This window comes from Protopterus annectens, chromosome 2.part2 (genome assembly GCF_019279795.1).
Source record: "Protopterus annectens isolate FY-2018-M chromosome 2.part2, PAN1.0, whole genome shotgun sequence".
Taxonomy (NCBI): Eukaryota; Metazoa; Chordata; order Ceratodontiformes; family Protopteridae; genus Protopterus; species Protopterus annectens.
The window spans coordinates 471,822,342-471,837,095 of NC_056730.1; the positions used below are offsets into that span (position 1 = coordinate 471,822,342).

At 41.1% G+C, this 14,754-nt stretch overlaps 1 protein-coding gene across 2 annotated transcripts in view; it reads left to right on the forward strand.

The window, feature by feature from the left end:
- Window positions 1–14,754, forward strand: part of ANKDD1B (ankyrin repeat and death domain containing 1B) — a 1,083,940-nt gene that overhangs the window by 150,402 nt on the left and 918,784 nt on the right. The window contains exon 1 of one of the 2 annotated variants that reach the window (XM_044063958.1): window positions 5,843–6,129. The exons of the other annotated variant lie outside the window; for it this stretch is intronic. Within the exon in view, the coding sequence (XP_043919893.1) occupies window positions 5,859–6,129 (271 nt within the window). The 5' untranslated portion in view covers window positions 5,843–5,858. Of the gene's footprint in view, window positions 1–5,842; window positions 6,130–14,754 lie in introns of those variants that run through there. 2 annotated transcript variants of the gene reach the window in all.

The following is a 14,754-nucleotide window of genomic DNA, read 5'->3' on the forward strand; positions in this document are numbered from 1 at the left end:
AGCCAGCCAGTAGCTTGTTGACCTAAGGTTGCTGGTCTTTATGGTGGGCAAACACTGGCCAATAGGGACATGTACACCTCCCACACTTAGCATGGGTCCTGGTGCAGGTCAGGAGTAGGCTGGGTCCTCAACCCATTTATCCCTGGCAAATACACATGCACATTTGGTGACAATAGTCACATGACAAAATCACCTAAAGCCAGTTTTTACACCATTGAGTGGCTAAACCTGACATGGGGCACAGTCTGTGATCCTTGTTTTCCTATCTTGAGGATATTGCACATCATAGATGATGCCCAAAGTGCTTGATCTACACAACTCTTCCCCCTATTAGGCATCATCTAGAGTCTGTGCTGCTGCCCTCATCCCCATTCTGGGTGAGTTTGAGGTGAAAGCACTCGGCATGTTCTTGGAAAGAACATCACAGAGACCCAGGAAGAACATGGAAACATTGGCCGGAGGTCACTATTTGTAAGCCAGTTTGCAATTCAGTGGGTGACAGAGGTTTATTCCCAGTTTATTTATCTTTTCTAGTATGCATGCAGACATTGGCTGGAAGTCAGGATTGAACCTTGTACCTTGTACTTTGTGCATGGGAGACAAAGACAACATGTCTCTTTCCGTGCTGTAACTTCCCCTTATTTGATTTTCTGCTTCCTATCTGTGAGAGAGTTGGCAACCCAGAGGGTGGCAGTGGTTTATTCCCAGTTTATTTAGCTTTTGTAGTATATCTGAATCAAGGATTGTGTCTCTACATAGTTTAACCTTTGGCTTCTCTAACACAAGCTAAGCAGTCAGAATATATCTTACAAAACAGTGATACATTACAACACTAGTGATAGAATGTCACTTTCGGTTCTGACTCAGTCACACAAATAGTAGTATATGACAGTAGTGGTATGATAGTGTCATATTTAAATGTAATACCATCAACAATGAATACAGAATGTAGAGATTATATGAGACAGAGGTAGGACTGAATGTGGTATTAGGGTACTGTGGTTCAGTGTTGTGTCTGATTATGGAAGTTGATAGTGAATGTGACATGCAGTTAGTGTTGCATGCCTCTCAACTGTCCCTGACTTTTCAGAATGCCGCTGATATTGCCTCATGCTTTTGCCCTGATTCTCACAAAATTTTTTGACTTCCTTGTAGATCAAGGAGGATTATAGTCAGTAAAGCCAGACATTTGAATTTTACACTTCTTATTGTTAGAAAATGCATGTTACAAAACCTATTGTTCTATTAATTTATTCAGTGAATTAGGTAGTATTTAAAAATTACCCCTGATTTGGGACTTCTGTCTTCCCCATTAGTTTGGATTTGTACAGAATTCCTGAGCAAAGAAGTTGAGAGGTATGTAATATTGTAGTGTAGTATAGTTTGGGCATCTGCGAGCGTGAACAGTAAATAGCGAATTTACAATATGAGAATAGTGAAACAGCACTGTTAGTGTGACTACAAGCAGCAGGAGACAATGTGTCTAAACACCAGTGCTGTAGTGTAAGACAGTCTGTATGACTGTGGGAGTAACACATGAATGTGTTGTTACACAGTAGCACTTGTGACCCGCACATGTCATCAGATATGTTCCAGAGAAGCAAGGGAATGACCTGAACCATTATAATAGCATGCAAACTTAGTCAGCCAGAGACCTTTGGTATTGGCTATTGCTTCAGAAAAATAGATGCCAAACGGGAGATATTCTAGCGCATAACCCTGGGGGCTCCACTGGTGATTTGTCTCTTTCTTGAGGTAACATCCCCTATTTCGATTTCCTGTACCCTATCTTTCAACCAGTTGCCAATCCAGTGGGTAGCATAGAGGTTTATTCCCAGTTTATTTAGCTTTTCCACTATGCCAGAGTAGGGAATTGTGTCAACAACTTTGGCCAGGTTGAGTTTTGTGGTGTGTATAGTTTTGTCTTCATCAATTACTTTGGTGAGCTTTTCCGAAAAATCCACCAGATTGATTTAAGCATGACCTGCCCTTGACAAATCCAAACTGAGATAGGTCCACTGTTTGGATGTTTCCTATGTAGTGACTGATTAGTTCCAGATCAGATATCTGTTATCATTAATTACCTTTCCAGGAGATTGATTGCCGTAGCACTGAACTTTCTTAGCAGCCTTTGTCACTGAGGTAGCACTTTGGCTAGGCTAGGAATTAAACAGTGGGACCAATGTCTTGTGATTGCCTGGAGCTGGAAAGTTTCTTTATCTTAATATGTATCTGAATGATGTCTCACATGCTCTCACACTTCAAAGACACTCTTTTTTTGATCTAAGAATATCTCTCTTCAGCATAGATTAGCATTGATCAATAGGCAGTAGGACTTAGCACATGATTATCCATTTAGAGTAATGCTGCATCTATGTCTTAGCTACTAGCATCAACACTTATTGTTGGTTTAGTGACATCATAGCATGACAATACTGGAGCTTTTGTTAGTGTTTCTTTTACTCTGCTGAACACTTGGGCTTAAGCATCTCTCAATGAACATGGTACATCTTTTAACAGCTTTGTTAATAGACATAGAACAGTAGGCAGATCCAGCATGAACTTGCCCAAAAAGTTAATCATGGCCTAGCGGTTGTATTAACTCAACCACACAAGATAGACTCTATAATTTGGCTATTGTTCTGACCTTGCTTGCACATGGCCTTATTCCACAAGCACTTATGCTGTCACTAGATTATTGAAGCTGCCTTTCCAAAGTTGCATTTATCTAACTTTAACTTTAACCCTGACAGTTTAATGGTTTGGAGCACTGCTTCTAACCACATATCACATGTCTCTTTGCTTAGGCCAAATATCGGGGTGTCATCCATAACAATGGCAACAACTTTGTATCCTTTTAGCAAGTCACTCATTTTATGTTGCAAGATTTCAGGTACTGAGATTTTACTAAACAACAGCCTCTTGATACAGAATCTTCAATTAAAATAAAAATTTGTCAGCCTTGCCTATCATGTTCTAAGGGTATTTGATAATACCCTCAGGAACAATTTAATTTATTTATTGACATTGGATTACTGGTAAAGTTCAACTGTAAGTGTCCATTTTCTGTGGAGACTCAGGAAGGGAAGCTCCAAAGTATTACAAAAACATTTTAAAAGGAATCATTTTTCAGTCTTCAAAAATAATACAAAATATCTACAGTTTAAATAATTATACCAAATTAAACATAATGTGGTAACATTGGTTAAAAATAGGTACAACTTATATGACAATGATTTAATATTTAGAGAATTTTTATCGGTTTAGAGAAACTAAAGAGAAGTTAGTATAATACAAAAAGGAATGCAATGTGCATTGAGAGACAAAAACAGGGTTATGGCATATTTAGAAATAGAGTCATGGGAGGGAAATTGGTTGAAATGGGGAAATGACTGAAGAAGGGGATGTAATGAGGGGGATCAAGGAGGGGTAAAGTATGAATATGTAAATGCTCATTTTAGCAGGTATAATTTATACTGGGGCTGAACCACAACATAGTCGAATGAGACTAGAGCTACCCATTCCACAGACCTAAATATGGCCTGCTACTTGTATAGGATGTGCTGGAAGGACAGCTTTGTCTCCCAGTGACTGTTGCGTCTTTGTAGTAGGCTACCAATTCATGTGAAACAGAGCACCTCTATGACACTGTTCAAAAGGAACCTGGATGAGTGGATGGGGCACTGTAAATTCATACAGGGGATAGTGCCCACAACCCTCATGGACATGGGTAGTCATTACTAAATAAAATCCTGGGTGTTGAGTGGAGTATCTATTGTATTACATTAGGATGAAATGACTAGGCTTGAAATGACCTCCAGGTCGATAGCCTAGTAATCTCCTATGATCCTATTATCCTATGATAAGTCTTTCCATGGCTTTCCATACGAGACTGGTCAGACTTATGGGTCTGTAATTGCCTGGGTCTGTTTGAGGTCCTCTGTTATGGGAATGACTGTAAATCTTCTCCTTTCACTTGGTAAAAAACCTCTATGAAGGTTGAGATTGAACAGTGTTGTTAGGTGTATGGCTAAATCGTGTTTCATGCTGTTTAAATTAGTTTGTATGTTAGAGAAGTTTTGTAGAATGTGTCATATTAGTAAATATACTACTTTGTATTTGTGTGAGTTTGTATATCCAAAAAATCTGTATCACATAACAACTGTTTGCAATAGATATGTGGGTCCTAAGAGGTACTATTTAAAACACACATAGTCACACCTAAGCACATATGCACAGGTGCATCCACACTCTCTCACAAACTATCACATGTACATGTGCACACACACATACACATGTACACACACACACACACACACACACACACACACACACACACACACTTAAGCACTTGCATGACTGTGTATGTGCACAGCTCTCACACATGCACACATATATATGCACATATGGATCTAGGACTGTTGAACGAAACTTCAACAGTCCGAATCCAACTTCACCGAACACACTTTAATGAAAGTGCTTTTACCGAAAAAGCACTTTTGCTAAAGTGCGTTAAAAACAAAAAAGAAAAAAACAAGAAAAAAGCATTTATGCAGGGGGCAAGCCCCCCCTGGACCCCCCATGTGGGAGTCTGTGCCCCCACACCCCCCTACTTTAATATTCTCACTCTGAGATCGCACTACAGTGGGGAAAAGGAAAAAATTCCCTTATCCGGACCATAGTATGATCTCCGCAACAGTCACTCCCCCACATCCACACCGTAATATGATCTCTGCAACAGTCACTCCCCCACAACTTCCTCTACCTGCAGGCATACTTCCACGAAAAGGGCTTCTTCGGTGAAAAGCACTTTTGCGGAAGTATACCCAGTCATTTAGGATTCGGTGAAATGGCCATTCGCACATCAGTCCTAGACCCATGAACATATACCCCCCAAGCACATGCATAACTCACACACACACACACACACACACACACACACACACGCACGCACGCACGCACACACACACACACACACACACACACACACACACTCGCCCGCCCATGTGTATATGCACTTATTCTAAGATTTTTTTGTGCTGCTTGCTTAAGAAAGCTTTATTTTTTTCACGAATCCCACTAGGCACTGAGGCACAGAACCCTCCGTTTAAAGACACAAAACAGTACTGTAGATAGGATCACTGCAGCTCCAAACTATCGAACACCAGATGGACGAGCACGAAAGGTTAAAAAGTTCTTTTATTGCACACAGCAAGAAAACCATCCAAGTAACCACTCCAAGTAACCACAAGCGCTTTCGCCTGTTCTTAACAGGCTTTTTCAAGTGTATTAGGTTGCTGCTTCATTCAGAATTTATACCAAACCAACCCTGCTCGTGTGATTAAATTAATTACATGATTGTCATCAATTGATTAATACAAAATATTTAAAAATACATACCCTAAAAACTGTAATTCTTTTTTCAAAACATTAAAAACTGCAATTTTACTATCAAATCTTTCCGTAGTTTGCATATAGAAAAAAGTAATAAATGTATATGTAACTGAACTTTTTTGAAAAAGTTGTGTGCAATAAAAGAACTTTTTAACCTTTCCTGCTCGTCCATCTGGTGTTCGATAGTTTGGAGCTGCAGTGATCCTATCTACAGTACTGTTTTGTGTCTTTAAACGGAGGGTTCTGTGCCTCAGTGCCTAGTGGGATTCGTGGTACTGGTTTGTTTTCGTTGTATTGCTTCCTTCTTTATTTTTTTCACGTTAGCATGTGAATTTGGAATTCTTTGTTACAGCCTTAGCATAGCACATACACCCTACTTAAAATGCCTGAGGGTTGCAAATAAAGATCTCGCCAAACTAGTTTTACATCAAGACAAATAAATGAAACACCAAGACAAGATAAAAATGGATCAGAAGGTGAATCAGACAGCTGTTCCCCAGGTAAACCATACTGAACAGAAAATGCCAGAAAGTGATTCTAAAACCCCAGAATACATGACTGTTTCACAGGAAGATAAAGGAGAGCTACAATCACATAACAGCAAGGGGAATTCAATCTACGCACTTGAAACACTTGAAACACAAAGTGAAAGAATGGGTGGATCCAGCAAGGCATCTAGCTCTGTGTTTTACTTACATGAAGGATTGGATTACAGTACTGACAAGCTCTGCAGAAGTAAGTGTGTAGAAAACTCAGAAGAAAGGCTTGTGCACAACATAAGCTAAAAAAGTGCAGCTATTTCATTATTTTTCTGTGATGTGTTGTTTAAGGACAGTATTCAGGTTTCTCTGTGACTTAAGAACTGATTAGATTTCACTGCACTAAGTACACTTATGTTCTCTTCTCATTCTTACTTTTTTGCACTTTTGAATCGTACTCCTGCTGACCTCTCTTATTTATGCTCCTTTTCATAACTTGCTTACACATTTCTCAGCAGTCCCTGGTTTTAAAAAACGCCACTGTTTTTTGCCTGTGTAACTTTTCTTCTGTCCCTTCTAAATGTATAGCATTTTTTTCCATTTCATGTTGTATTTTGTTTTATTTTCTATTTGATTCCCTTCTTTGTGGCTGTTGCCTTCACCATAACTTTCTCTATCATTGTCCTGAGTCCTAGGGAGTTCATTTACCTATGCCTGTATTGTAGCCAAATCTTTTCAGTCTTGGAGCATTCTATGCAGGAAGAACTGATCCTCATGGATACTTTGAAGTAAGCAGTGAAACGGTGTTAGCAGAACTGATGGGTTTTGGAGATTTGGTGATCTGTGTTTATAGCATTGAGTTAAGTACATGGAGATTTCATTGTAAGCATGCAGTGGGTTTACGTTATGAAGCTTTCTCACTCTCTCTCTATCCTATTGCTGTGTCTGGATGAGTGGAACTGCTTCAAAATTGGAATCATTCCAGGACTGAGCTGACTTCCACTCTGAGCAGACAAGGATGCATTCTAGGGTGATCAATGTTTTTTTATACCCAATACCCAATTTTGCTATTGTCATCATTATGTCTCCCTCAGTCACTGTTTATGAAGGCAGTTCTGATTTTGTGCCCACATTCTAAGCTTTACACACAGCCATTATCACATTAAGCTGTTTCTTCAGTAACCTAGTCGATTAATAACACTACTGTTTTCTGTTCCTTGTCAATTACTCTTAACTTCCCCTTATAATTAAGCCTTGTAGCTGATTATTAATAATATTCATCGTGTTTCTTTTTTCCTTCAGCATCTCATATGTAACACTGTACTAGATGTACAAATAAGTGAGGTACCATCCTTCACTTATGTAACAAGAAAATATCAGGTGGGCTTTAGCATAGTGGATGAAACGTACTGTGATTCAAGGCCTGTGGAGAAAGTGGTCACACACTCCACAGGCTTCATACAGTGTCACCTTTTGCTGTTTTCTACTGTAGTTGTGGTGTCACATAATGACATAAATTATAATGTCTGACTAGGCATTCTTTTATTATCAGGCATGTCCTATGCCTACCGCAAGTTTTGATAAATGGTAGTCATTACACTGGATATAGTCTTCTCTGTCTCTGTCTGCTGTTATGAAGCTGGGCAGGACACATGTTCAGTTCTCTTTCCTGAGTAGGCCTTGACAGACACATCCAAGTTCAGTAACAGACTTTTATGTCCAGCAGCAATTACTAGCCCTGTATTTTACTTATGTGAAGGACTAGAGGATAGTACTAGTCTTTCAAGGCTAGGCTTTCTGGAGCAACAGATGTTATTACTACCTACCATGGTTTAAATATCATCATTTTGTTATCATACCATGTTGTTTCAACCATTTGTTTCATAATTTCCATATAATACACAAACACGCTCAATAACATTTCTCAAGTATAATCAGGAAAATCACACAAAATAATTTGTGGTTGTACTAAAGGAATTGGGTGGGGGTTAGGGGGGTTGGCATCATACACACTCATATCGTCTGTCTTATTCTGTAAGCTATGTTGTCAATATTCAGATCTGGTGAATTAAGTACTGCAATACCTGGCCCTTCCTGATTTGGGCTATGTTTTAATAAAAATGATTTGTACATTTTTTATTAAACTGTGTCCCAAATATATCTAGTGACACTACCCTAGGGATAACAGGGTGGAGACTTTAAGAGATGTCACCTATGAATGCACATTGATGCATCCATATTTATGTCTTTTGATGCATGCCATTCCTGAAGTGATGTCACAGGGTCAGAGGTGAAAATAAGTCCTTTATCAGGTTGATTTATAGAGAAATCATATTTTTAAATAATTATAACAACCAAAAGGAGTATCCAAAAATGAATACCCAGAAGGAAAATGTATTTTGGTGCTGTAGTCAAGGCATGGTGTGCTACAAAAGATATGTTACAAAATGGTGACAAACCACATTTATATAATTCAAGTGAAGAATATGCAGTTTAACTAATTGTACTCTTCTTTATGAAAGCATACTTAAACTTGGATTCTGCCCTTCTGAGCTGGGAATTTCTGGTTAAAGGCTTATAGTGCCTGCATATTTGAACTGTTTCTTACTGAAATTGGTACACCTTGTTTGCTGTAGCATAGACTAGATCCAGGCCTGCTGAATTTAGCTTTATTTGTATGCTGCTTGTTTGTTTGCTTGTTGTTTCCCTGAAACACTAATTCCACCTAAAACGCGGCTTTTCAGTGCTTCTATGGATCCCTAGTGATATCTGCATTGCTTACTGTACTTATTTCCTTGTTTCACTTGAAAGAAAGTTACTGTTTGTCGTTTTTGCATTTAAGTTACCTGAAACACATTGCATTTAAGTTACCTGGCACTTGCTCACTAAAGCATTTATATAAGTCAGCACTAAAATATTAAAAGCACTACACCCTCACAAACTCCCCTTGAGTACCTCGTTCCCCATTGGTCCTTTTTTTCAATTATAAAGGAATTCCCAATACTATTCTAGCATGTCCAAAGGTCAGTTGTCAATCTCCTCCCCGGTCCAGCTGGTGAATCTGGGAATCTTGAGGCAATGTTACAACTGCCTCATGTACACAGACAACCCTCTCCTCCTCCCAACAAATTCCAACACATGTGAGAGATGCAACCATATAGCCATACTGGAGGCTAAGCTCTCTCAACTCAGTACTGGCGAAACCAGTCAGGAGGAGAAGGAAACCACACTCACTACAATTCCAGTCTCACATAGACCTACCATGACAGCAAACCAAACACATAAACACACAAAAACATACTCGGAGGCCCTAAATAAAAATCTGCCTAAGCAGCAGAGACCTCCAAAGCAGACACCCAAGCAACCGCTACCCCAAAACAAAACACGTGCAACACATAGCTCACAAAGCCAGTGTGCCGAACAGTCACAGCCCTTAAGGCTAAACAACACACCTGATACACTTGTAATAGGTGACTCTATCGTCAGGCATACTGACGTCCCGCTCACCAGGCTGAACAAGGAGAAGGTCACGGTGAGCTGCCTGTCAGGCGCTAGGATCCGCCACATAACACAAGCACTCAGGTCACTCCAAGTCAAGTACAAATATGACTCAGTCATTGTCCATGCTGGTGTGAATGACCTGAGACGTACCTCCCTGGACTACAAGAAAAGAGACATAGAGGAGCTCTCTGAGCATGTAGCCCAGGCCGGTATGACCGTGACCTTGAGTAGCATCTTACCCTCACCAAGAATGATGCCACAATATGAGGACAAGATGATCAATTTCAACAATTGGCTTAAGTATTGGTGCCATTTAAAGGGGATCCAATGCCTGTCAGCCTGGTATGACATGCTCAACAAGCCACGATGCTTCGCTAGGGACGGCTTGCACCTGTCACCCCTGGGCTTTCGGATATTGGCAAAGGCTCTTGCTACCCCCATAGTGCCTTTTTTAGGCAAGGCTGAAAAGACAAACCCACCTCCATAGGTATCACAAGGGATAAGAAACTAAGAGTAATGCTACTCAATGCCAGAAGTCTAAACCTCAAGATGCACTTTTCGAAACTCTCCTTAGCATGGAGAAAATCGATATCTGTGCAGTAACAGAAACCTGGTTCAAGGCTCCAGAGAGCACCCCAGCACTACCAGGTTATACCTCATACCATGCTTTTCGGCCCCAAAACTTAGACCGTACCACAAAAGGAGGGGGAGTATCAATATTCGTCAAAGATACCCACACCTTCAGGTTGGTGGCACAGCACGAAGCATCAGAGACTATCCATGTGCAACTAACAGTGGGTAAAACTGCCTTCCAGTTTATAGCCTGCTACAGACCACCCTCCCAAACCCAGGAACCCCACTCGGCCTTCCTGAGAACACTGGAAAATATGAAGGTCTCTCCAAACACCATTATATTGGGCGACTTCAACTACCCAAACATAGACTGGGAGCATTACTCTAGCTCCAACACCCTAGCCCAAAGGTTCCTAGAATTTATAAAATCAAATGCTATGGAATAACTTGTTACCACTCCCACAAGAGGGGAAAACATACTGGACCTGATCATCACCAACATGGGGACTCTATGCTCCAGACGAGAAGTGTATCCCTCACTGGTAAGATCAGACCATAAACTAATCTCACTGGATATTCACATCCCGACTCCACCCCCTGCCCTGAAAACCACAGTGAAAAACTTCTCTAAAGCAAATTTCACACTCCTCAAAACCGAGGTGGAATCCTTCAAAGCCCCCGGGCCTGTGGAAAATACGGCCCAGACCGCAGAATCCTTTATAAACGCATTCTGTGAACACCTTCAGGAATGCATGGATCATGCAATCCTAAATAAAAACAAGACCCAATCCTCCAAAGGCAGATGTCCTGTCTGGTGGACCCCACCCATAAACAAACTATACAATAGAAGGAGGAAGCTACTACATGATAGAGCAAAATCCCAAAAAGGGAAGGCATCTCTGATCAGTATTAGCAAAAAACTACGGGCACTCATAAAATCGTCTAAGGCCAGCTTCGAGAGAAAAATTGCACAGGACACTAAGGATAATCACAAGGCTTTCTTTAGTTATGTTAGGAACCTGGGTGGGAATTCCCAGACATGCTCAGAATTAGTCTAAAATGACAAAAAATACACCGAACCCACAGACATTGCCAACATCCTAGCTGACAGGTTCAGCGCAACCCCCCCCCCACCAAAAGGGCAAATATTTATCCCAGCAGAGTGCTGCCCCCCTGACATCTCAGATGCTCAGGTAAGAGCTGCCCTCTCCAAAGCAAAATACACAGCATCAAAGGGACCAGACGGTGTCCCGGGCTGCGTCCTACATGAACTCCAAGTAGAGCTAAACCCAAACATAAAACTACTGTTCAATCTTAGCCTTACTACAGGATATGTACCCAAAGAGTGGCGTACAGCAACAGTGGTCCCTCTCCACAAAGGTGGTGCCTCAACGGATCCTGGAAACTATCGCCCCATAAGCCTGACTAGCTTAGTCTGCAAAGCTATGGAAAGGATCATCATGGACCTCATAAATAAAGATATTGGGGACCTACAGACACTGGATCCTACCCAGTTCGGCTTTGTTAAGGGCAGATCCTGCCTCTTAAACCTGGTTGATTTCTTTGAAACAGTCACCAAGGCCATTGACGAGGGGAAGGTGGTCCACACAGCCTACCTGGACCTCGCAAAAGCCTTCGATACAATACCCCACTCGGGCATTATAGATAAGCTCACCAGCTTAAATATAAATCCCTATGTCACTAGATGGGTTGCAAACTGGCTCAAGGACAGAACCCACATGGTTAGAATTGCTGGAGCCATGTCAGACTCCAAACCAGTTACAAGTGGCGTCCCACAAGGCTCAGTCCTGGGACCTCTCTTGTTCGGTATATATTTCTCGGAGGTACAGGCCAACATGGAAGGACTGTGGCTGACTAAGTTCGCAGATGACTGCAAACTGGGCACCATAATCGACTCTCCAGCCGACACAAGCATCCTCCAAAAGGGCCTCATAGAAACAGACAACTGGTGCCAGAGCCATGGCCTCAAGCTAAACGCCAAAAAGTGTATAGTCATCCCTTAAGGCAAAAACAAAGTGCCCACAAATTACCACATAGGTGGTAATCCATTAAGTACAGAAGAAGTAATTAGGGACCTGGGGACCCAAATTGATAGCAATCTCTCATTTGACAACCACGTGGCCAAAGTGGTTAGAAAAACATTTTATATAGCCCACCTAATCATGAAGGGATTCACATCTAGATCAGGGGAGGTCATTGTGCCTCTTTACACATCCCTCATCAGGCCCATATTTGAGTACAATGCCCCTTTCGGGATGTACCTTACCAGACACCTGCAGCAACTGGAAAGACCCCAAAAGTACCTCACCAAGAGGATCATAGGGCTCAAACAGATGCCATATGCTGCCCGGTTAAAGAAACTCCAGCTCTACTCAGTGGCATACCGCCTGCTCAGAGGCGATCTGTGCCTGACGTATAAAGCCATGTCCAACCCGGAATTAATGGACATGCTGAACCTCAGAAAATCCAAATCCCATCGAGCTATGCGCTCGAGAGACTTGAACCTCAGCACTGAAATAAATAGGACATGCTGGAGAGACAGATTCATAACCCAGAGGCTCCCTTCACTCTGGAATAAAATCCCAGTCCAGGTTAGGCAGAGTCCCTCATTGACTCTCTTCAAGAGGAATCTTGATGAGTGGATGGGAGATCGTAGGTTTACCCTGGGTATCACTTCTGTGTCACTGTTAGACAGAGGCACAGTATACTAACCTCGAAAAAGGGCATAGCAAAATTAATTTAAAATGGGTGGCGAAAGCCAAACACACTCTGGCTAGGCTTATAAATGCCCTAGGGCAGATAGCCTAGTATGAACCTATGAACATGCATGTTAATTAATAGTAAAGTTAATTTAAAGAGAACTGGCTCAAGTTTACATAGGCAAACTGAAGGAACCTTTTAGACATACTGCAAATTGACAGAAATATAAAACCTTTCTTTCCTTCTTTCTTATTTTATCAAGAAAAGATCATTGGCCTGATTTTAAATAGCACTTTCAAGCCACAGCTGAGGCTGATGACATTCAAGTGTACTGATATAAATGGGTCAATGGCAGATAAAGCAAATACATCATAAACTGCAGCAAGATTCAAGCAACAGAATCTATAATAAACCATGACAGAGGGAGAACATGCAAACACCACACAGACAGTAATCAGAGGTCAGGACTGAACTCTGAAACTGTGAGACAGAATTATAACACCTGAGATACCACTCTGCCCAAAAAATACCTGTGTTCATGATGACAATATTCCTAAATAGCGGATGAGTGAGAAATGGGAGTTCAGGCGCCTAGGCAGCAAGACATTTCCCTGTGGTACATTTGGCTGGGGTCATATGGCTGAAGTGACATTCAGTTACAGAGAAATATGGTTGTTTGCAAATTCCCTGTGGGCAAAGAGAAGCACATGCTGCCATGCTTACAGCTTTAATAACCAAGTGCATGGAGGCAGAAGAAGTAATGAGTGTTGTGCTCAGTGTACAGTACATACTTATGCAACTACAACAGGTAGAAGTGTGCTACAGCATGGAGGAAATCTTGCAGGCTACTGTAGTCACATTTATGCTTCAGTATGCATTTTAGGTAATGCTTCCTAGACACTGTGAAGGGGGTAGTGGTCTACACACATCAATTATAAAGGCACTGCCCATTGTGAACTGCATTTGTACTGACACATGCCCTCTGGCCTGCCTGCTGCTGATGCCTGCCATATTGCCTGCTATCTCATGTTGCCTTGGAGACCATGGAAATTGATTTCCCCCTGTGCATTTGGTTATTGAAGTTGTGGACATGGCAGCACATTCTTCTCTTTGCCCACAGGGAATTTGCAAACAGCCATGTTTCTCTGCAGCTGAATGTCAGTTCATCCATGTGTGCCCAGTCAAATGTACCACAGGGAAATGTCTCACTGCCTAGGCACCTGACCCAGGAAATAGACTATTTTTATTTATTTTATTTATTTATTTTACATTTGTTAATCGGGTTAGTCCATCTGAGCTCATTTTCAGTGGGGACCCGAGGAGAAAAGCTCCGTGGTCAATATTAGCATTTTACATACAATTAATAAGACATTTTCATTTGCATTTGAAAACAGTTAAAGAGGTAACATTTACAGTAAATCATACAGTAAAACAGTTGGGTACAATGTTAGAAATTGTACTGTAAAAAACATTTACAATAAATCATACAGAAAGCAGTTGGGTACAATGACAGAGGTCATACCGCAGAAACCTAGGTACAATGTGATGAAAGGAATACAGTATTCATAATTCCTAAGTGGTTATATACAGTATAGTTACAGGAGGAGTAGAAAGGGGATGAAGTGGTTAAGCATAGAGAAGGAGAGGTAGATGATTATTAAGCTAGACAGTAGAGTAGAATGGAGGGAGGAGGAACAGAAGCTACGGTTGGGTAGTTTCAGGGAGGATGACTACAGTGGCAGGACCATTTGTTTGTTAGGTATCTCTAAGTGGCTAGTTTGAAATGCTTGGTTTGGTCAAGTGACCTAATTTCTAGGGGTAGTTGGTTCCAAGTTGTAGCAGGGTTATAGTTACAGAGTAGACACTCTGTTTTGGTTTTGGGTTTATAGATCAGTAGGACTAGTTGTACCTTTGCACAGCATTATACATAATTGCATGTCTAGTAACTACCTATGAATTGTGTCAAGTTTGCAATTAAATTGAATATGGTTTAAAGAGGAAGTAACTTGTTTCACACATTATTTCATTAAAATGTATTACAAGTTCTGGCTGAACTGATAAAGTCTGCCAGGGAGTGAGAGATATT